General features: G+C 41.7%; 1 protein-coding gene across 2 annotated transcripts in view; it reads right to left on the bottom strand.

The window, feature by feature from the left end:
* Window positions 1-13,309, bottom strand: part of UBE2E3 (ubiquitin conjugating enzyme E2 E3) — a 56,718-nt gene extending 43,409 nt beyond the window's left edge. Inside the window, exons 1-3 of one of the 2 annotated variants that reach the window (XM_058840194.1) lie at window positions 13,118-13,309; window positions 11,639-11,841; window positions 9,448-9,498 (exon numbers count right to left, since the gene is read on the bottom strand). In XM_058840194.1, the coding sequence (XP_058696177.1) occupies window positions 9,448-9,498; window positions 11,639-11,832 (245 nt within the window). In that variant the 5' untranslated portion in view covers window positions 11,833-11,841; window positions 13,118-13,309. Of the gene's footprint in view, window positions 1-9,447; window positions 9,499-11,638; window positions 11,842-12,662; window positions 12,776-13,117 lie in introns of those variants that run through there. The other variant, XM_058840195.1, reaches the window with a different exon arrangement.
* Window positions 13,310-23,377: the final 10,068 nt, after the last annotated feature.

The following is a 23,377-nucleotide window of genomic DNA, read 5'->3' as shown; positions in this document are numbered from 1 at the left end:
GATGTCCAGCCCTGCCACTGAAGCTACACGAAGGGTTTCTGGCAAGGGAGGAACTCACCTCCAAGACAATTCATTGTGAATCCCTGAGGCTGGCCTTTAGCTTTGCCGTCTGTTCTTTGACTTTGCTGGCTGCCTTCCCAGCGCCTGCACCCTTCTGCATGCCTCAGAGAGGAACTACTCAAGTTTATAGCAGCATTAACTCATCAGCTGGAAACCTGCCAGGCTGCTTACATTTTCACTACAATCATCTTAGCTCTGATTCCAGAGGGTGCCTTGAGACAGGATCCATGGTCACAGACAGCACTACACAAGCGCTTTCTGATGTGCTTGGATCCAATTTGGGGTGCTGGGCACGATGCATTAGTGCTTGCATAGCTACTGCAAACTGCCTCTGTGTAAGGACAAAAATGTCCCTTGCTTTTGTTTAGCTCTGTGTTAGAGATACCTATGTGCCTGTGGAAGAAACACAGAGAACCCAAGCACAGAGCGTATGAAGTATCAAAAATTAAGATCTACTGCAGATCTACTGTGCTATTTGTTTCTCACAAAGGTGAAACACTTCTGGAGAACTGAGGACATGTGCCTAGTTTATTTCTAGTTGGCAGAAAATGACGACTTCATGCAATTAAAGTAGGATTAGGTAAAAAATTAAAACAAAGCCAAAATCAGGGGGGCAGGAGGACAAAGTGGAATAATAAATCAGCAGAAAAAATCACAAGACATTTGCTTTTTTTGATTGACAACATAAAGTCTGTGCACTTCCAGTGACTCTTTTAATAATCGTTGCTGCTGCTTGGAATCACAGCACCTGTATATCTTCCAGGGTGATTATACTACAAAACCCTGACTAAAATAGTTTTTAAATGAAGCAAAAATCACTTCCCCACAAGCCTTCCTTTGGCATTATAATTTAAATCCAGCATAAGTGCTGGTCTGGTCAAACTGATCTGTAAGAGGTCACTCAGTCAATTTCCTCCTTGAAGTAGAATCAACTGTATCTAAACTGCTCCCCACAGTGTTTCTTAAAAACCTCTGGCAATGCAGACCTATCACCTTTTGCATGCTGTCTTTATGTCCAGGTACTCCTACATTAATATTAGGTCTTCATTAAGGCAACTGAAGTTGCTTTTCACAACAACCAACTCTGGACTAGCAACAATTGCCTTATTTCCTGTGCAGCAACTTCTATATCTGAAGATCCATTCCTTTCTTTCCTTCTTCCTACAAAGCACATGATCCCCAAAGTAGCTACACCTATTGTGAAGAACTGCTCCTCATCCAGACTTTTTCCCCCCCCACAGATCTGTGCAGCTGATTATGCCTGCTAAAGCATTGCACCTTGCAGTTCTCATTATTAAGTCACACAATATTTTTAAGGTCACTTAGGATTCTAGTCCTGTCCTCCAGTGTGCCTACAAGCCTACCATCCCCAGTGTTAACTCCAAATGCACGATTTATATGGTCTAGGCCAGTATCCTCATCAATAAGGAAAACATCATTTACTAGGGACTGTCAGATGGTCCTCCACAGATTCTTCCAATCTGAAAGTGACTCACTGCTAACTACAAGTCATTTTGGTGTTTCATGAAAAAAAAAATCTTAACCCTCCTTTGTTTCTGAAAGCGATGCTTACAATAGTAGTTTAATCATTGCCAACTAAACTTGTATCTGAGTTCCTAAAAGGTCTGGCCAGTCTGTTTTACAGTAAGTGCTATAAAATTAACAACTGCTCCAACCACAGTTTTGAACTAGGTAACAGTATAGTGCACTCTCTGCAGAGGGAAAATTAATCCAAATTAATGCAAGCAGGCTAGGACTCATTTATCACCAGCACTTACTGGCTCAAAGTAAAGCATCAATGTAAAGGAACAGCACAGTTCCTGGATAGCTTAATGGTACACATGCCCCTGTTCGAGATGGCAGCTGGATATCCCTGCTCCTGCCTACCCAGCCCTGAACACAGAAAATATGCTCAAGGTGTTTTTCATAATCTGTGTATTACCTGTCTCAAAATGTTCCACATCTACGCAAACCCGAGATACATCAGCTCCAGAAAACCTCCACACACCAGTTTTTTAGGAATGAGGTTATTTTACATAAAGGGTTTGATGCAGTTTAGCTGATTCTCTTGTACTTGCACTTTGTTAAATTGAATTTGAAGTAGGTGTACCAAGTCTGTAACAGTAAACAAACTGATACACAGAGACAAGTCAGTCTGAGGGGGAAGTATTCAGTGCTAGGACCTTGCCACAAATACTATTGATCACAAAGTATGACAGGCTGGCAGTGGTGAGCAATGCACAGTTTGAGTGTAAAAAGAAAAAAACAATACATATTCATGGCATATTTTAGTCAATTTTATCACAGAAGGCCCTGAAGGACCTTCATACAGTTATACAAATCGAGAGTTCTAAGACCCATTACTTGGCAGTTTTCACGATTTTTTTGCACAACAATACCTAAAAAATTGTTTAAAAAACTGGTCAGGCTTTTCTATTGTTTCAGATAAAACTTAAGACATAATGAGCATCAGTTCTTTAACACTACTAGCTGAATGAGAAGTGTTTGAACTATTTCTGCAACTTTAAAGTAGGTAGACAATCATTAATATTATTTTTCTTTTCATTTTGACAGTAGTGCCATTGTAAACAAGTGAAATATCTATATAATCTTTGGACTAACACAGATTTTAGAGCAGGCAGGACAGTACTGTGAACACTGCTCACACAAGTTTCAAACCTGCAAATCTGCAGACATGAAAACTTACTCCCATGAGTAGATATGTTGATTTGTGTTGCATAACCCTCTCTAAATTATGCCACTGAGAATACTTGCATGAGAAATTCACTGTGTGGGGGCTGAAAAAACTTTGGTTTATAGCTTGCAGGAGGTCAATACTAGCAGAGGGGAAAAAACCCACAAAACTTGAGGCATTTTAAGTTAGTGGATCTGTCATCTAGTCTCAACTGAAAACAAAGTAATTTAAATATTCTCACAATTCAAAATGTTCAGGAGTTACACAATCTTTCACTATTGCATTTCTTAAATGAACGTATATTAAATAACAGTGCACTCTGGCTCTACTTAACACTTAAATGTTTTACTGAAATGCCTTTATAAATTTGCAACATCCCTCTTCCTTAAGGAGTTTCACTCACTAGCAGCAAATAAGGTAAAAGCCACTCTGTGACATAAAGGCTGTTACTACAACTGGACAGAAATACAAAAATACCAGACTTCTGATTATTGTGCTAAATTACACCACTCTTTCCTACTCTGACCTGGATTATTGCCTTCTGGTTAGAAAAAGGGAAGGAAGAAGTAGAAGGGAAGAAAATGCTTAGGAGAAATAATTCCAGATAAATCAGAGATGGGCAATACTAAGTAAAATTTCAATATTCATTTGCAAGCTACTTCAAATACGTTTTTAGAGGAGCCATGAACCCTCTCCATTGTATTTTTTTAACTGTAAACTTCTGTATAGGGAAGGAAGTGTTAGAAATAATCATGTGGATTGTATTCTCAAAAACATTCTGCAAACTTCAGCTTTCTTTTCAAGTAGAATGCATTTATTGCACTCAGTGATGACAAAGTGCTGGGCAGGGAGAGACAATAAAAAGCATAATGTGCCACAAGATACATTATCAAGTAGAGTTTGGGTGATTTTTTAAAATTTTGCTCATTCAGCTTCAGCACAAGCATTTTGTGGACATACTCTTAACTCTAGCTTTTACACACCTTAATCAACTGCTTTTCCATAGGGACCATTTAGTGTTCACAACTGGGTTTTCACTGCAGAGGTGGAAACCAGAAAACCAACAATTTATTTTTTGTCACTGGGATTCAGTATTTAGTACTATGAAGATGTTTTCCCAACAAGAAATCAACAGCATAAACACAAAACTGGGGGACTTACACGGATCTGAAAAGTCAACAGCTTGAGTAGAAGAAAAAAACATACATATGAAGACAGGCACACACTTATGTATAAAGGCCTGCTATTTGACCACATGCAATATATTCTTTCTCCTCCTGATTTCATTAAAGTAACTAAATGCCTGGTTTTGACAAAGGGGAGATGGAAACTTACTACATTTGAGAGACAAAGGAATGGATTGACTTATTCATATCCTGGTGTGTGTGGCAAAAAGCTTTGTGTGAACAATGCCTGCTATGAGAGGAGAGAGGAAAAACCCAGCAGAGTTCATTTGAATCACCTATTTAAACCATTTAAGCAAACTTGGATAATTTTTTTTCCTTTTTTTTTTTTTCCCCTCCCTGAGGAGCATTACAGAGTAATCACACGAATCTGCTTCACTTTCTGACTGGAGTAGTCACCTCCGTGGCAGAACTGGAGCAAACCACAGCTGTGCAGTAACATCTTCAACAGGCACAACTGTTTGCAGAGTAAACATTTGCCTATAACCTTACTGCAGACAGAGTATGTTAACAAAAGGAATGCTTTTACAAGCTTAGCTGCAGCACCTTCCTCACAAACACAAGGCTGCATTAGCTCAAATCCAGCGCTACCTCTGCACGTGGACGAGCCTGCACCACCAGCACAATTGTTCATTGCTCCTCATTGTTTCAGACAGCTCAACTGAAAGAGCTTAAATTGCTGGTCTGAGGAATACCTTCACAATATTGCTTTAAACACATGCTGCAGTGCTCCCACACTGATGGAATAACAAGCACAGTCCAACAGTTACAAACATCTGGATTCAAGGGTCCATAACTGAAGCAGTTATAGTGTTCGCCTGCCAGGGTTTTGCAGGCATTCTTCTTTGTGTCAAACTCCAGACCCTGGTGTTGGCAACACTCTGCAGGGTGGAATTATCCCAAGATGTGGCAGTAATGAAAGGGACAAATGTAGTCCTTAGCAAGCAGAAGAATCCTGTATTAACACAAACCCCTTATATGTCTTGCTTCCATTTGTTCTTAGTCCGCATACTTTGGAGTGTTATTTTAAAATACATAATTTCAAAATAAATTACTCATAAACCATCAACCTATTTGCAAGTCTAGGAGAGGCTACAAACACCAAAATCATCAACTGCCACCTTTTGTAGTACTACTCAAGAAATCACATTAATATGTATTAGTATACAAGGCTTGAAAATAAATAGGAATCAATATCGTAATCCCTATTAAGGAAAATCTTTCCAACAGACCTATAAGGTCAGGCACTCACTGGCTAGAGGATGAGACAGAGCAGGCAGCCTTTGGGGTGATCCAAGCAGCTCTCCCTGAGCCATAAGTCCCATTTCCCAGCAGCTACAAAGAAAGCAAGTTGCTTCTCTGACCAGTGCTCCAAGGCATGTGTTTTGCCTGGCCTTTCCATTTTATTTTTTCTTTTTAGCCGCTTGCTTTCAAATATCTGATTTTCAATTTAACAAAAAGAAGATATTAAAGCAAATTTACTGTACAGGATATAAAAGACTTCTATTCTCCTGCTTGCCTGGAAATATGCACTATTTTAACTCACCACTTTTTAAACCACATGAATTAAGCTCTGAGTGGATACACTGAATTTGGTGTTTGCATTCATTTCCAGCGAAGTTTACACTAAAGTGGATTTGTTGTAAAATGGGCTGTAAACTATAAACAAAGCTGACATGAGTGTTATTAAATTGAACTTCAAAAACTTTTCCACAAAGAACAATATTTAATTTAGGAATGGAAATGAGGAAGACTGAGGAAAGAAAACTGGGAGTACACATTTTTGTTATTGTAGATCAGCAGGGCAGCCAGGAGCAGCTAAAGGAAGCTGCTATAAATCATAGCACCCCTGGGAACAGCCCCACTTGTGCCAGTCCTAAAATCCAGGAAGTACAATGAGCGTTGGAGACAGCAGTGCCCTGCTCCACCTGAGCTGCAGCCTCCAAGTTGGGCAGATCACAACAGCAGCTTCAGACATAACCTTACCTACAGAGCAGTGACCTCTGAGCTAAACAGTTTCATGCTATGAGCTGAAAACAGTTATTCCAGATATGTCAAACCTATTTAAGAGCATCTCTGCAGTGCAGATTTACCACGCACTACGTGCAAAATCTTTGCAGCATTTACCTGAGAGTCTGTAACAGTGGGGTTTGGCACACTTCCACACCTTGAAGTATGTATAAGTGCACGGCCATGGTTTGAAACTGAGCTGCCTAGGAGCAATAGGGCCAAGATCTTTTTAGCTTTGCTTTATGCTATTAAAAGCACAAAAGAAATTAAATACAGCATATTGCATCAAGTACCACAGCTTTGAGTTAAGCCAGCAAAAGCAAGAAAAAATTGAATCAGATACCTGTCCTCAGTTTACCTATGTGTCCTAGTGCTACGGTGTATGTTGGACAGTAATTGACTTGTTTCAGGCTTTTCTGTTGAACAGGAGAAAACATGAGTGGAAAGCAGCATTTAATTTTTCTCCAACATCTTTAGTGGCCTAAGACTGAATATAATTTTATTGCTTTTGATGTTTTCTTTATTGAAAATCACACCAAAATCACAGGAAATTTAGTACTACTGTGTGTTACAGAGTAAAGCTATCAGCATGAAGATATTAAGTTTTATACTTGGTACCTCCAAGAAGCAGCTCGTATTCACTGCTCACAAACATGACAGCATGATACATGACAACATGATTTTTTCAACAGTTCATTGTTCAATTAACAGAATCAGAAATCAATCTTTACTGTTGAGACAGGCAAGCAAAAAACTACTGTTTAGTCAGTTTTACTGTGTCTGTCATTCTGCTACCCCAGAGCCTAAAAGACAAGTTAATGTGCAGCCCAGGCCTGCTCAGCATACCCAGGAACGGGGCTTTCTTGGGGCTCTGGCATTTTTATAAAGCAGATGTTATAGCAATAGATGTGACTGCAGGAAAAACAACTGCTGGGGAAATCTACACCTCTTTTGCATGAGAATCACAGTGCAGCCAGTTGGTGTCATTTTAAAGTAGCTAAATCAGCCTCAGGTCGCTCCCATGGGGTGTTTCTGGGCAGTTGCACAGGCAGGTGAGAAGTGGCAGCAGATATCAGTGTTTAGCATGATATGAGAGAGCTCAACATAATCTTCAGTATTTGTACTGTATCCCGTTAAAGCAACATTTAACGTTTTATATGTGTCATAAATGCATTTTTAAAATTGCAAATTTTTCATTACTTATGTAACAGAATAACCAGGACTATCAGCATCCAAGAGCATTAGTTTCCAGTTGTATTCTTGTAAAGCTTGCAACATGTGGATCGCAAATGATAAGGGTGTGCTCTAGAACTGAAGAGAAACAACTGTGCATGCAAAACTGGTTTTGGGAGAACTTAGACACAAGGTTTTTATTTTTAAACACGTGAGAATATGCTCAAATTATACAGGCTTTTAAACGTTTTAGGGTTTTTTTACAAATTCTTTTACTGACACAAGAAATGCAATAAATAGCACTCTGCTGCTTTGCTTGTTGCATGATGAGCAATACAGAGGTGTCATCAGCCTGCTGTGTTTGTCTGTAGCCTAATCTGTGCTACTACACCCTATAAGAAGGTAAAAGTGCCAACTGTTTCTGCACATAAGAAACAGCTGCATTTACCTCTTGGTACCAGAAAGGCTCCTTCTAACAAGTCAGTTTCAATGGAACAGTAAATACATTGGGCATTGAAACTCTTTTCAAACTGTTTATCATGGAAACCCTGATCTCCTGTTACAGAAGCTTGTTTCTCTTGTAGGTTTTTTTTTTTTTTATTTTGCAAAAGGTAAAAATGCACTCATCATAAAGTTGTTACTGAGTAAATCCACTAAATTCCTCTTAAAAATACCTATGGGAACAGAAACATTGACTTCCTCGCTGGTAAAAAAATAACATGTTTTCCTACTCTCTGTAGGAAAGAAACTTGAATAATTTTAGACACGTTGGGGGGTTTTCATCATTCTCAACAGCATTCCTGGGCATGTGGCTGTACCAGCTCACAAGCAAAATGCTCTGCAATACTCTTGTTCTAATATGAGAGGAACACGCTTTCCCAGGGAGCCAAGTATCAGACAGTGCTGCAGAGTGTGAAAGGGGGAAGCTTCTCTTTCTAAAAGCTGTAACTTGCTGTACCCGAAACTGTTACAATTATCTTTTTGGCAACTGTAAGCAAAGAGTCTGAGTTCTATTTCATTTAAATACTTTCTCTTCTACCATGCCCCTTTGATGGTTCAAATATAAAGTGCAGAACCAACACAGAACTAGATCCCAGTAATTTATTTAAAGTTATCTAAAGCAGTTATTTAAAACCAAACCCATCTCCCCACAAACAACAACAACAAACCTCAAAAAAACAAACAAACAAAAAGAACCCAAAAAACGCCAAACAAACAAAATAAAACAAACCCTAAACAAACAGAGCCACTGACCCTGCATGCAAATACATCAGACTGCCACAGGCAATCTACAGCAGAGTCCTTAGGACAAGACGCCTCCACCACAAATTCAATAAAACACTGCTCTGATTTAGCCCCTGTGCTCATGGATTAGTGAGACAGAAGAACAGCTCATATTTTATCAAATTCACAAAACACCCACCAAACTTTTCTAATTATTCAAAAGTCAAACAATTCCAACACAGAATCAGAAAGCATTTCCAGTGTTTTGTTTGAAACATGTACATGGTTATACAAGTTATTAAGATACCTTCCATTCAGAAATCTTACTGAGATGACTCAAATAATTTTTGACCAGCAATATTATTTAAAGCTAGCTTTACTGCAAATCTGAACATTGGGTGCTCCCAGCTAATGAGAATTTTATGTATCCTTTAAACAAAAGTACAACATGCAAAAGATTTAAAGAAATCAGCTAATTGTGCTACTGTCTAACTTTCCTACAGATCAAGTGCTTCAGTTCCAAAACATCACTTTAAAACTAAATCACTCAGCCTTCCATGCTTAAAATTTCATTTTCTAAAACCTAACAGAAGTGCCTCCCAAGCTGGGGACTTCCTTAAAAATATTCTTTATAAAGTGACTTCAACTTTGACCAACAGAAACATAAATTTAGAGGCAATACATCAGTTAATCTGTTAAACAACATACTAAGAGAAAGCTTATAAAAATCACATACAGTTCTTTACTTCCAAACTAAAAGATCACTCTAGAAACTCAGCACTCAAAAACCCAGTTCAAACTACATGCAGACATTAAGTTGAAAGCTTCAGCATTATTTTGACATTCATATAATTAATGTTTCACGAAGGCAGTGACCAGCTGTGAACAACAAACTGAATAGATTTTACTGTGTACGTCAATCACTATTGACTACATCTCCAACATGCAGACAAAATATCAAACTTAAGTTTCAAACGTTTTGTATGCTTGTATGCAATTTCTGTCTAACAGTCACCCGTCATAAACACTAAGTTTGCCTTTTGTTAAGCTGAGCACATTAATTTCCTACCACCGAACACAATTTAAGAAGCCATTACATACCTGCAGTTAGGAGGAGGATCAAGGGTTATTTCAGCTAGCTCCTTCTGGATTCTGTTGGTGAAATGAGAACAGACACAAAGCATTTGAGATAGTCTATAGAATAAATCAGGGAATTACACTGCCCTCTACCACCATGCAGTTAAATGCAAGATTGGCTTTGCCTTCAGTAATGCTAACATGGCTGCTTCCTCTTTGTTCTCAGAGGCATAACCCAAATCCCACAGCTGAGAAACTTTGCAGCTTTTTTCCTGCTCCACGCTGTATGTAAACAGAACACTTACAGCTTAGCTGGGTAGAAATTTCCCACAACTATTCAGGAAAGTAACTCTTTTTCACATCCGAGCACTTTTTACCAGGGAGATTTTCTTTTCAAGCTAATATGCAAATGAGGCGGGGGGGGAGCCTGCCCAGGCAGATTTGACAATGACTTTAAACCAGAGCTACAGGACCTGTGACTGAGGCTCAAGTGAACCGTGCTGGCAGCAGACACACTCTTTTCACAAATATTTTACCTACTACTTTGCAGTGTGTTTAAAAAGTGGATTTGCAGATCTGTCAGGCTGTCTCTGTTACTGGAATAATCTCTCTGCATCAACTTTGCTTCTCTCCATACCTTCTGCTGCCTTTCCTCCTGCAACCTTCTATAGTAGCTGTATTTATGTGATAAAAAGTGATACAATAACTTGAACTAATTTGTGCATAATTTACGACAAACATTCACAAGGAGTTAAGATCTGAAAAATGAGCACTGAAAACTTACTGTCAATTTAAAGTTTGATGAGGTACATAAGAGGTGCAATTTCAAAATACATGTTAAACTCCTCTTAAAAATATCAAGTAAGACTTCTCTTCACAAACAGACATACATGAGCAATACTTTGAATTTCATGCAAATAGCAGGTGTTAGAAAATGAGCTAACAGAAACTGCTCTGGATGTCCTTGCATTAATAAATGCAATTATTTTAGTAATTCAGCCTACTGAACTATCTGAGATGCATAGAATTAGACTTGCAACAATTAAGTGAAATAAAGACAAGATGGGGAAAGTCAGTGTGAAAAACCTGTACCTCAGACTTGTCAAATAAAGATAACTAACAACAAATTACAAGTGCTACATAGTAGTTGCTAAACTTTTTTCTCTTTAGCCAATCATACTTCAAAGGGTTTCTGCAACAAGCCTAAAAAGTCATCAAATCCACACAGCCATTCTCTGCAACAATTTTAACATATTTCAAAAATAATTTACTAAGTTTAAGTCAAATACAAAATTACTAGTGTTCGTAAAAGTTAAAACTCTCATAACACTCATGCTGAATAAGCAAAATTTGAAGCTACTACAGCTATCTTACAACTTTTCTTGCTACAGGATACTTGTAAATGTTTTCAAAGGAAAGCAGCTCCAGGGAAGGACTGGAAAATTATATTTCTTCTCCAAATACAGCTGAGATTAAAGAATTTAAAGTTTGAGTGTTGCACACAACTGATCTTGGAGAAAAATTACCAGACTATACATCTTGAGACCCAGACTGCCAAGAAACTTCTATGCAAATGCAAGTGCAACCAATGTAACTAAACAAGGTTTCTGAAGATTAAAGGTAGAGGCTACCTGTAGAACATCATGGTTTAAATACACAGATCCTAAGGGAGAAAACTCACCTAGGTTTCTCCCAAGAGAACCCATTCCTTCAAGGTGTGTAAGGCTCTCCTGTGCATCATCATGAAAATCTCTCATAAGGCCCAGAGAAGCCACTGGGGTTTTATGACTTCTTTAATTAGACAGCATTGCCTGTCATCAGTCTACAGACCATAATAAAATACTTCAGGATGACTCCACCCTATACCAATCAGGCATGGAAACCTTACTCAGAAAAAAAGTGCCAAAGCTTTCTCACACATTTTTGCAAATACAAAATACACCTAGGTGCCTCCCTCCCAGTCAGCCTGTAAGTTACCAAGTTCTGTACCAACTCCTCACAAGGCATAGGAAAAGTTTGTGTAGCTGTTACCCCAACAAGACTTGGATTAATTAAAACTCTGCTTAGCAGGCTTGTGTACTACCAAAGCTGATAGTTCACTCCCTTCCACACAGCTTTACAAGAACAATCCCTCTGCCCTGACAAGTGCAGTGCAAGTACTGTGACTCCAAATACTGTGCAAAAATACTGCAGGATGTTTCACTCTCCCCTTTACCTTTTTGCACTAGTAGATAGCTTAGCAGTAGTTTTGCTGGATAGTTTGGTGTTCTTCTTCTGCTGGGTGGCAGAGGGTTTTCGTTCTTCTTGCTCTTCAGGTTCAGGTGCAGGCGGATCCCTCTGATCAGCATCTGAACTACCACTGCTGGTACTTGGACTTTCATCGTCTGACCTCTGCCTATCACTGGACATCGTGGGGAACTTTTTGGGGAAGGAAAAGAGACAGTAAATACACAAGGAAGGACTCTCTCTTGTCATTCCCCAAGTTCCACTGACCTCTGCCTATCACTGGACATGACACAGAACTTTTTTGGGGAAGAAAAGAGGCAGAGTTCATACAACAGGCAGGACTCTCTCTTGACCTTCCCCAAGTTCCAGAAAACTTTGAATAGGTGACAGGTCGGTTTCAGTGAGAAATTAATCAAAATATACTTTTTTATCTCATACCCAAGGGCTGGAGTTTGACAGCTACAAAGCAATATTTACACTTCTGAAAATACAGATATTTCCAATTTTTAAACCCACTCGCATTTTTTTCATACTTTAAACAATATGCCAATTGTCGACTTTGTTCTAAGGCATGAGACAGATTTAGCAGGGTACTTAGGCAATGAACATTAATAACTTATGACACACTGTAAATAACAGACCTCACTGAAAATGTTTTTTAAAAAGTCACTAATAACCTGTAAATATTTACATTGGAGCAGACCATTTTATTGGGTCCAAACGCCAGATCCCCCTCTTCCCCTCTCCGACAAAATACACTGCCAGTAACACTTGGGTCGATTTCAGATGGAAATGTACACTTGCTCCGAGCATTTAAAGGGCTGGCACGGGGGGAAACGAGGTTTGGATTTTTGTTGGTCGTAGGGCTTTTTTTCGGAAGGGGAAAAGCCCCGCGATGCATTTAAAGCCACTGGGGTAGCAGCAGCCCCGGTTATTTACATGGCCAGCAGCGAGAACTGCATTTGGCCACCACAGAGCTGCCGGAGGGGGAAGAAGCATAATTCAAACTGCACCTTCTGCACAGCTCTCCCCGCCGCCGCTCCCCGCGCAGCTCCGCCAGGCAGACCGACATTTTTCCGCCGATCGGGAAAGGCGGGGAGCGGGGGGGGGGAAGAAGGAGGGGGCTGCCCCGGCGGCCGGGGGGGCCCGAGGAGGAGCGGCGGGAGCTGCGGCAGGGCTGGATCCAGGCGGCCGCCCGGCCGCGCTTTGTGGGGAGCGCCAGCCCGCCGCGGCTCGGCTCGGCTCGGCTCGGCGGGCGGCGGCGGCTCGCCCGGCCCCGCTCCGCACCGTGCGTGTGCACCAAGTGAGGCGTGAACTCGGGCCGGCCCCGCGCCCCCGGCCGCCGCCAGGCAGCGAGCGCCGAAAACAAGAACAAAGCTCCTCTACCAGCCCCCCCGCCTCCTCCCCGCCTCCCCCCACCGCGCTCGCCCAGCCGCCGCGGCGGCCGCCTCGCCCGCCGCTCCCTTACCTTCGCCGGCGTCCTGTCCCGCTGCTGGGTCGGAGGGGCGGGATGGCGGGGGGCCGGGCCGGGCCCGCGGCGCCCGAGGAGGGGACGGAGGCGGCCGGGGGGCTCTACGGCGGCGGCGGCGGCTCTGTGGCCGGGCAGTGTGGAACATTGAGAGCCGGAGCAGGGGGGGACGGGGGGAGGCGCGGTGCGGCCCCGCGGCCGGCGGGTGGCGCTGGCGGGCCCCGCTCTGCGGCGCGGGCTCCCGCGGCGGGCCGGGGGGCCGGGGCGGGGGGCGGCGGGCGCGCGCCGCGGAGCGGAGCGGAGGCGGGGAGGGGGCCCGGCCGCCCCCGGCCTCCCCCAGCCCCGCCCGGGCTCCCCCGCCCGCCCGCGGCCGCCGGCGGAGCTCCCGGCCAGCGGGGGAGGGGAGAGGGGGCGCTCGCTCCCGCCTGCCGGCAGCGGGGTGCGCGCAGGCGCGCTCCCGCCGCGCCCGGGGGCGCGCGTGTGCTCCGGGCCGGGCAAGGACAAAGCGGCGGCCCGGGGATGGCGGGGATCGCCCCTCGACGGCCGCTGCACTCGGCCGGGCGTCACCCGCAGCCCTCAGCTGAGCCCGGCCCCGAGGGGCTCCGGCCTCCAGCCCGCCGCGGGACTCGCCGGGCCGCTGCCCAGCAATGGCCGTGCCCGGGGGTCGTGGGGTCTCCACAGCCCTCGGCCTCGCCAGCCTCGCACCTCACACGCCTCGGCTCCTGCCTTGCGGCCCGCGTCAGGGCAGGGACACGCAGGAATGAGACCCTTGGTGGTTCCTTCCCCCGCCACATGCCTGCCCTTGGCACTTTGTCACACGTGGGAGCTGGCGAAGCACCGGTGCAGCCTCGCCACTCTGAACAGGAGTATTCGGCATGAAAAGCAGGGTTAGTTGTTCTGCGAGCAGCCAGCACACCCAATCACAAATGTTTTAAAGAGGAACGGGGATAATTGATAGCAGTTGTGGTGGGATAGTATGGAGGTGTAGTTTGTTTTCTGGCCCGTCCCAAATACACGGTGGTGGTGTGCGCTGGAACAGCTTTCTCACACTGCCCAAAACAATCCGCTAATTCAGAGAACGTATATACTCCAATCTTAGAGCCTAATCAACTGATTAAAATCCAGTTTCTTTACAAAAGATCTTATCTATCTGTGAAAAGTAGACGAGGTTGAGGTGGCAGCTTCTGCAGAGAAGAAATTAACAGTTGCTATAAATGTCTGTGAAATTTACATGAAATCTCAAGACTAATAGCTGCTGTCCAGCACGAGGGCTTTTGCCCAGATACCTTTCGTTATCAACAGCCTGCTGACTAAAAACTAGTGTGTTTTCTTAGCTTGTGCAAGATCGAGGGGTCAGAGAGCATATACCGTACTCGAGGGAATAAACAATCCGTGTGTCAAGGAATACCCCTCTCTGGAGTTTGCTGGTTAGCTCAGTTGAAAAGTGTGCTGAAGATTTGGCAGGAAAGTTGAATGATATGATGTGGAGGAATACTGGAAGTTTGTTTGTTAAAGTAGGCTATAGAGAATTCCCAGCTCACCACTACAGGCAATTTGCCCCTGAGGTATGCTGTAGAAAATTCCTAGCATAAACAGTATCTGGCATGATGAGCAATCTGGGCATAATTAGTAAAAGGGAAGCACAGCAATATCAAAAATCTATCAGTCAGCACTGAGAGCTTTTCCCCCTCCCCTCCTCCCATTCTGTTGATTATGCTCAAGGTGAATCTTGCTGGAACTTTGAAAGTCAGGATTAAGTCTTTAAAATTATTTTGGGTAAAAAATTGGAGTCATCCCAAAAAAGTAGTAGAAGAATGTGCATCTACAGAATGAAAGTAAGTAGATTGGCCAAGAGTTGCACACCACATCAACTACTACATGTGTGGCTTTTGTGGCTTGCAGGGTACAAAGTGAAAATTAAGAGAGCCCATTTAATGGAGACTAATATAAAAACTATTCTAGATTTTAATTTTTTCCCAGCATTCTTTGCTATATTAAAATGAATTTACTACAGCAATGTATGAATATAACAGATATTTATTTGATTGAATATTCATTTGTTTGACATCTAATTTCAAAGGATGACACTTTGCTCTTAAGAGGTTGTATGTTCCTTGGCTATGTTTGTTATGCTGTCATCCACAGAAGGAAGGCTGCACTGAAAGGTACAGTTTGAAGGAGAGGGAGAAATGACAATTTTAATAGCCATTGTTACAAATCTACATATAATCATGTCTGTGACTTTTCATATCCCTCACAATCTGACTTCAGTTTAATTTTAACTGACGTGCCATCATGAATGTGTTTTCTCTGTCAGTTTGTTGTGTGTTTGAATTGTGGAAGTACAGCTGGCATTGCAGAGCCTTCCTAAATCCTGGGCACTCAGGGTGAGGCCTACATGTTTTTACCAGTCAGTGTCTTAGTTTAGGGCAAATTAGGGAGGAAAACTAAATGGGGATTTCCCCAGGGAAATGCCCCTCCACACCAACTGGTCCGGGAAAGGGAAAAAATTTCCTTGGAGAGAAGTGGAAAAAGCTGTTTATTTAACAGAAAATTGAATAATATTAAATAATAAAACCTCTTGCTGTTCGATGGGATGGCAAATCTAGGAAGAAAAGTCCTTTTTATGTGGTGTAGCTCGGCTCGCTCAGTTTCTTATCAGTCCCTCCGGCGCTGGAAAGTGCCGAGGCCCAGGCCCCGGTGGGCCACAGGCGTGAGCTCCCGGGGTTTGGCTGGGTGTTCAGTCCAGAGCAGGCTTGCACAGATCCAAGAAAAAGGAAAAAAAAACAAAGGTCCAGGGAACTCTTCTGCCTCAGCTAGCTGAAACTAACTAAAAACCAGAGAGAAGCTCTGTCCCCCTGTCTGTCCGTGCTGCAGACACCACAGTCCAGGAGCGAGCTGTGTGGGAGTGATGTTTTTCTTTAACACAAACTGCGTGCTTCTTCTTCCCCCTCTCTTGCTCTCAGAGCCAGTCTTAAAAGTGCAGAACTTAATATATAACATAAACCAGACGATTAGGGATACCAATATCATAAAGTCACCCCAGGACAGTCAGTCACCTTTGTTTGTGTTTTGCTGCTTTTGTGTTCTTTGGGGGGTTTTTTAGAAGCCCTGTTTGCAAAGGTGGTAGATTGGTAGATGTTTTTTTCAGAAGCCCAGTGTCTTTTTGGGTCTGTCTCCCTCCTTGTTCTGCCAGGTATGAAGTTTCTGCTAGCACACAGAGGTTGAACAGCTGCCTTGAGCTGCACAGACCTCTGGAAATATTTTTCTAGGTTTAGGAATTCACAGTTAAGTGTCCTCCATCTGATATGAAGTTCTTTGACAGCAAACAATGGCACCAAAACTAAGTGAAAAGCATTTTGATCTCCTGGCCCAAATCATTTTAAGGGTGCACAGATGGTAAAATCAAAGCCAGCATACGTTTTTCATGATTAAGAGCAGCTCAGCTGAAAATTCTACTTAATGTTACAGTTGTATACTTCATCTTCTTTATTGCAAAGCCATTGTTTCCTGACAATAAATTCATCAGCTGGCAATGCATCTCTCTGTCCTAAGTGTATTCCCATTTCGGGTTGTGTTAAAGCCCCTGTTGGAGCCCTACTACAGCACCCTACTACTGCAGAATGAGGAAATGAACCTTTTTTTTTTTTCATTTTTTTTTAAAGTGGATGGGGTAAAATTTAGACTGTGTTTTTCTTTGTAGGTAATGTCAAAGTACCAACTAGTGCTCTATGTAAGCTCTTTGTCAAATATTCAGTTTGTCTTGTCCCAAGATAATTAACAGTTTTAATGGAGAGTTCTAGGAAAGCAGATTAGGGAAAAATCTTGGGCCAAGGAGGGAAGTAGTGACTTACAGAAGGGAGTACGAGAAGCCTGCAGTGGCTTCAGCTCATCCTGTTGTACCTTCACCATAAATGGTATTTTTCTTACATTGTGATGCTGTGGATTCTTTGGGGTTTATGAAGGAGAAAATAAGCCCCTAAAGAACAATGTCCCTACTATGTTTCATTTGTGTTCCCAAGAATTTAGAAGAACAGAGGAGGAAAGTTTTTAGAGAAATAAAGTCAATGTGGCAGTGGACAGGAACCACCAGCCATTAGAAAACCACCTCCTGGTCCCTTTGTCAGCTGGTGTTTAGCCCAGGTTTTGTGTTGCCACTTTACAAAGTTTGGCATGGGAATATGGTGGAGGAAGGATGGGAAGGGGACTGGGCAGAAGAGATGAAGGCAAGATCCAGAACACTGCTGTGCTTCAATTGTTCTTGTTTGAAGAATGACTTTTTGGAGGTTGCTGTGGCTCAGCAATAATCTTGAGACTGCTGTAATGCAGCCTGTCATGAGGCCTGGAACTTGGGATTCTTACAGGACTTTTCAGGATATCTTTACTTCTCTGAATCCTTACGTGCTTGAATAGAGTCAGAAGGAGAATTTTGCCAATTTTTTTTTTTTTTTTTTTAACACAGGAGTTAGCTGTTTGTCTAGGATTCTTTATAACATTGAATACTGCTGTATCTAAATCCATAAAAAAAAACTTAGCATGCACTAAAGCACTACAGATATTTATAAATCTTCATCATAACACTAAGAAGTAGACAGCAAGTCCTCCAGTTTGGCATACTGGAAATACAAATTGTTGTATTTGACAGTTGTATTTTACACAGTGGAAGACTAAATGGTCAGTTGGCTACTGGTTTTTAATAGGCAGATTAGCATTAAGTGCTTAAAAACATAAAAGATAAATGCATATTTTCAAAGCACAAAGTCATGTGGATATGTTTGCATTACAGTGTTCCCATGGAGTTCTTGTGTTCTGTTGTGTAAATTCTTGTGTGTGGATTATTGATGCAAGGAAAAAAACACAGTGGCCCCTTTGGAGTTCCTGTAGTCATTCATAAAATTAAGTGCTGTGCATTTCAAATGAGTATCACTGCTTTAAAAAAATCCACACTTTATTTTTTGTTGAAAGCTGCTTGTATTCACCAGCTTTTAATCGCTATAGTTTTCATTTTACTTGGAAAGTTTTAGGAAAACCAGGAAAAATTAGAGAAAATTCAGGTGGAATTGTTCTTTGCTACTGGACAAAAGTAATTTGACTTTCATAAGCATATTTCCCTTAATAAATAAGCATTATTTCATCTGTAAACAAGAGGATTTTTTCCCTTGAAATTTTAATTGTACATTGTTATATACATCGTTGTATAGATATGTGTAGTTACAGTTGCTTTAATGCATTTAATTTTTAGTGCAGTGTCTTGAATATTTATTTAACTACAGTAGTATAAAATGTAAATACTGGCAGATTTTACCTGTACCAAAGTGCGAGAACAATAGGTCTATAAACAACTCAATGAATTCCATAAAATAATTTTGTAGTGTATATTCAGCATTATAGTGTGTAAATGATAAGTTAGGGAGAGTATGGCTCTACTGATACAATCCTGGCAGACCAGCACTTCTGGAAAACTTTCAGTATGAAATCTGCCCCTGTTCTGCTCATGCGGTGTACTAAAATAGTGTTGTCATTCTTGGTGTGTGTGATAATCTGCCATGAAAACTGTAATAGTGAATAATGTTGAAGGCCTAGTAAAAATTAGATTTCCTTGTTACAAATAGAGGCATTCCACCCCTAAACTATCTCAGATTGAATTACGTGTAAGTCTGCACACAAGCATATATCTTAGTGCTATCTACAGACTGCTTAGATTCAAAACCTTTGGCTCCATAAAAGCTCTGTCTCCAAAAAACCAAAGTTTGAGTGAAAGCAGAAAGTGAATAGGCTGGTAGTAATCGAGCTGATATCCTCATTCATACCAGCCAAGGGATGGCAAGATAATTAGAAAGTCAAATTCACCTGACCAAGCTGAGGTCAGAAAGAAATGTACACATGAGGCAGACATTATTCATAAGGTGACGGATGTTTTTATGGAAAAGTAATAATTAAAAAGTACATGACTAAATTGGCCCATCCTCAGTGTGTTATTAAGAAAAAGGATCCTGGATGGCTCCTTACTGCCTCAGTCTGACTAACCTATTTATTTCCCTGGGGTTAGATGAGTGAAAGATTTCCTTCATAGCCTTTAGGGGTGGTGACAATGGGCACAAATAGCTTTATCTTGCTTGTCAGCATTTTGACACTTCAGTCCCCATCAGGCTCTTCAAGTTCTGACATCCCATTGACAAAGGAACCTATGAGCATTTAAAGAAAATCTTACCAATTTCCTGAGAGCAATTACACCTTCTAGTGATGCGTCACAGTGCTTTACATTTGCCTGCCTGGAAAGCCAGGGACACTTCTGAAAGCACCCTAATTATAGGGTACGGCCTGTACGTATTTCCCATTATCGTGTCTGCACTGGGTAAAGACCGGCTTGACTGATGCTGTTTTGCAATAAAGAAAAGCAATACCTTTTTTAGCTTATGAAGATCAGGATCACCAGACACCTGTGGGGTAGCTTTGTGGCATCTTGCTTTTTGACTAGGAACAAAAAACTATCTGCATTTGTGTACTCCCTTCATGTACAGGAGCCCTGATCTCCCACAAAGGGACAGGAAAGTCAAGTCAGGGTCCTATCATGATAAATCACCTCTGCAAATAACTGGGCAGGGCTGGTCTTCCACAGCCCTGACTCAAGCGTACTGGGCAGTCTCTACAGTAGCAGAAGGTGTTGCAGCTCCCAGCAGTTTCTTTTGTGCCCTGGCCAGTGGGACTTGTTCCCACAGTGGGACTTGTGTCCAGTGTTTCCAGTTGCAGTGGGAGAATGGATCTCCACCCACAGCAGTGGTGAGGGCTGAGAGGGGAGGGCAGCCCCAGCTAAAGAGCTCCCATATATTTGATCTGCTACCTCCTGTGCTGGATTAGTCACATACAAGTGGAGAGCCTGAGTGGTGAGGTCTCCAATAATTGCAGCTAAAGACATCTAAGATGGAAAGTCAGGCCCTGGAAATACACTGGCAAAACTCAAGAGCAGGAAAGAATTGGATCCTCAGGGCAAGTGGAGGCCTTCTGTTTGTCATTCAGCATGATGAAATGTTTCTCTGCAGTATTTGAGTGGTGAAGTGCTGCAAACTTAGAATTGAGCTGCTTTAACATTACAGTCATTTTTATCACCCCGTCTGTGTAATGTCAAGATGTGACTATCTTCAAGTAGCTCATTTAGTATAACCAGCCAGAAATCTTTACACAGGAAAGAAGTTATGATTAGCAGGTGTGAGACCAGTCTGATTTTAGTCTTGTCCCATGGTTTAAACAACAAACTCTTCTTGGAGCTTTTGTTCCTTTTTGTAATGAGAATTTCTGTCTTACAGTTGGGAGCAGCATCCCCTTTCCAAGTGAGACCTGAACTGTGCACTCTCTGGAGTCCTTCACTACTGCTTGGCTGGCTGGGTAGTAGCTGATGGATGAGTGTCCTTCCTGGCCAGCCACTGTGCTGTTTCTCCTGCACTCCCAGCAGAGAATGAGAGACCAAGGATGTTCCATGTGCCCCTGTGGAGCACAGCTGCACTACCAAATGAAGGTATTTCTCAATTTAGCTTTTTTTTTTGTCTTTTCTAGCCATGGTGTCATTTCCCCATCTTTATTCACATGTATGTCAGCAGACTGACTGTTGTGTGTTTTCCAATAATCCAGTAATCCCAACTGCTACTGGAGCCCTCCTTCACAATGCAGCGTGGCCCTGCAGTTTGTGCTTTTACTTACAATATTAAATATGTAAATTAACCTTCTCCATCTCTTCAGGTAGGAGACTTGTATGACTGCACTTGTGTATCACAGAATATGCTATTCATGAAGATGGCACGGTGGGGCAAGAACTTGAGGTGGCAGTTTAAAATATATTTAGCACAATGAAAGTGTCAGTTAAAGCCTAAGTTTAAAGTGTTTTAATGTCTCCAACTGGAGTTGAGCTGAAATGATGCTCCTGTGCTCTGTGCAACACTGGTGAGAAAGTGTAGGAAATGCAAGCTTAATTCATGCCAGCTCAGCTTGGATCAGACTAATTATAGCATTGCCTATTCATACTGGAATTTCTGACAGTTATCGTTTACTACCATTTATTATGTTTTCACTAATATTTAATGTGAATATTAACATACTGTGGTTTTATGAGTGCTTTTGGGTTAAATAAAAATAGAGAGGACTGTGCTATGACAGAACAAATAAGAACATGGTGCTAACTTCAAAACAGCAGAAAAAAATACGCCAGTGAAGCTGCTTCCACTCATCTAACATCAAAAGATGACTTTACTTTGTACTGTATCCATGATCTTGAAAGCCACCAAAAAATCTCTCAGGGGTATTCTTATTTCTAAGTTACCTTACGTTGTTTTAATTAATTAGCTAAATGGAGATCATTATTCCTGAGGTCTGCTTATTTTTGTCTCTCTTTCAGCTATGTGCGAGAATGAACTTCTGGCCTTTGCTGTCAGGCTGATCATGATTTTAAATAGTAATGTTCTTCCTAGTAGACTGTATTAATCCTGCTGGTAGAAATTTTAAGAGAGAACATCTTGGTCAATCGAATTAATCTAATTTAGTGTTGAACTGGAACACAGGTTAAAGTTAAGTGTTTAAATACCAGTGTATAAACAGATGGCCACATTTTGAGAAAAGCTAGTAACTCCCATCAACATTTTACATGTGATATCTCCTAATATCCAGTATATAGTTATCTGATGCATTGGTGTGGTGCTTTACTGCCTCAGCATCATCTTAAGGATAAAGGAGATGTAGAACCAAAATTGTTCAGTTAATCAGAAGTATCAGCATGTCCATTTAATAATTTTGCAACATGCATTTTAAGTCTTGAGAAAAAAAGAGACGTTTTTCTATTTACTTATATTTCTCAATCTTCACATTAAAGTATTATGGTGCTAATATAGCCCTGGCTAAAACACTTGTTTGATAATCTCTTTCAATGAAGATTTCCTGAAACAAACAAAACTCGTTTTAATTATGCATTATTTTTCATTGGTTTCTTGTGCCAAGGAAGCAGTCAAGTCACTCTTTACATTCATAAATTTATCTTTCACAGAATTCTACCCAACATGTAAACATATAAATGCAAAAAGAGTTTTAAAAGTGCTACACAACTTCTTTTCTTTGCATTATTTCTTACCAGTTACTATGGTATTGGTGGGGTCATTCTGAATTATCGAAAAGCAGGGTTCATACAAGCAATATCCAGCAGAATAGGAAGTGCTTTGTGCCTGAGGCTTGGGGCTGGCAAATGATAATCTCTGCTTCTGCCCCATGTAAAAAAAAAACAAAAATGAGAAAAGAGTGGGAGAACTTGCTGTGAATGTGGAAGGACTGTACTGCAGGGAGACCTGAGCATATTTACCAGAATAGATCAACCTTCTTTGATGGGCAGTAACCATGCAGCAGTCACAGGACTTAATATCTGTCAGAGAAGCTCACAGATTTCTGGGAAAAGGCACTCCCTATAAATGTACAAAATGCATACTTCAAATTTGGGGTGATGCCTGTCCACCTTTGCTACAGAATGCTTCAGCACCTGCAAAGGAGCTGAGAGATTGCCAGGATGATATCTGAAGAAGCAAACTTGTATTTTGTCAAAACTGTGCTCGTTAGAAACCCTTCCTCATACAACAGAACTACCAACTAAAAAATATATAGCTCTTTCCTGCTGAGCATCAGAAAGGGGAGATTTCTATTCTGTCTTTGCATGTACCTGTTCACTAATACTCACCCTGCTGCCTGGAATCTAAGAGATTTGCTTCCCTCTGTAGGCTGGCCCTCCACAGATTTTGGGTCAGTTTCAGACTACCATTATTAAATTTAAAAGCTTTGTTTTCTAGTCACTACCTGAAACAGTTTATTTTTCAGACAATGTTCTCTCCTGCCATCTACTTTACATTATGAACAGTGTTCCTCCTAATCTCAAGGGTAAATCTCATAACAGCAGAAGACATAGAAGACTTCTGAGCCCCTTGCAGAAACAGAGAGGAATGATCACAACATTCAAAGCCTTCAGGGTAAAGTATAACATGTTATTTAAGCCCTGCTAGACCCACAATGTACTCAGCTTAAGAAGAAAAGAGGAAAGCAGAAAAGGTCAGAATGGAAAGTGAGAAGAGGAAATAAGTCAGGTAAACCCTGTCTGGGGGAAGGAAAGAGTGAATTTAGAATTGTGGCCTGTTGTAATATTGGTTATTAATTTTTGAGAGAAGATCATATACTGTGGGAAAGGGCAGCAGAGATTGACAGATGAGATAGATAGCATTGCTACACTCTGACCCCAGA

This window comes from Poecile atricapillus, chromosome 5 (assembly GCF_030490865.1).
Source record: "Poecile atricapillus isolate bPoeAtr1 chromosome 5, bPoeAtr1.hap1, whole genome shotgun sequence".
Lineage (NCBI taxonomy): Eukaryota > Metazoa > Chordata > Aves > Passeriformes > Paridae > Poecile > Poecile atricapillus.
Note: the sequence above shows the minus strand (reverse complement) of the source record. Positions and strands in the feature narration are given on the sequence as shown.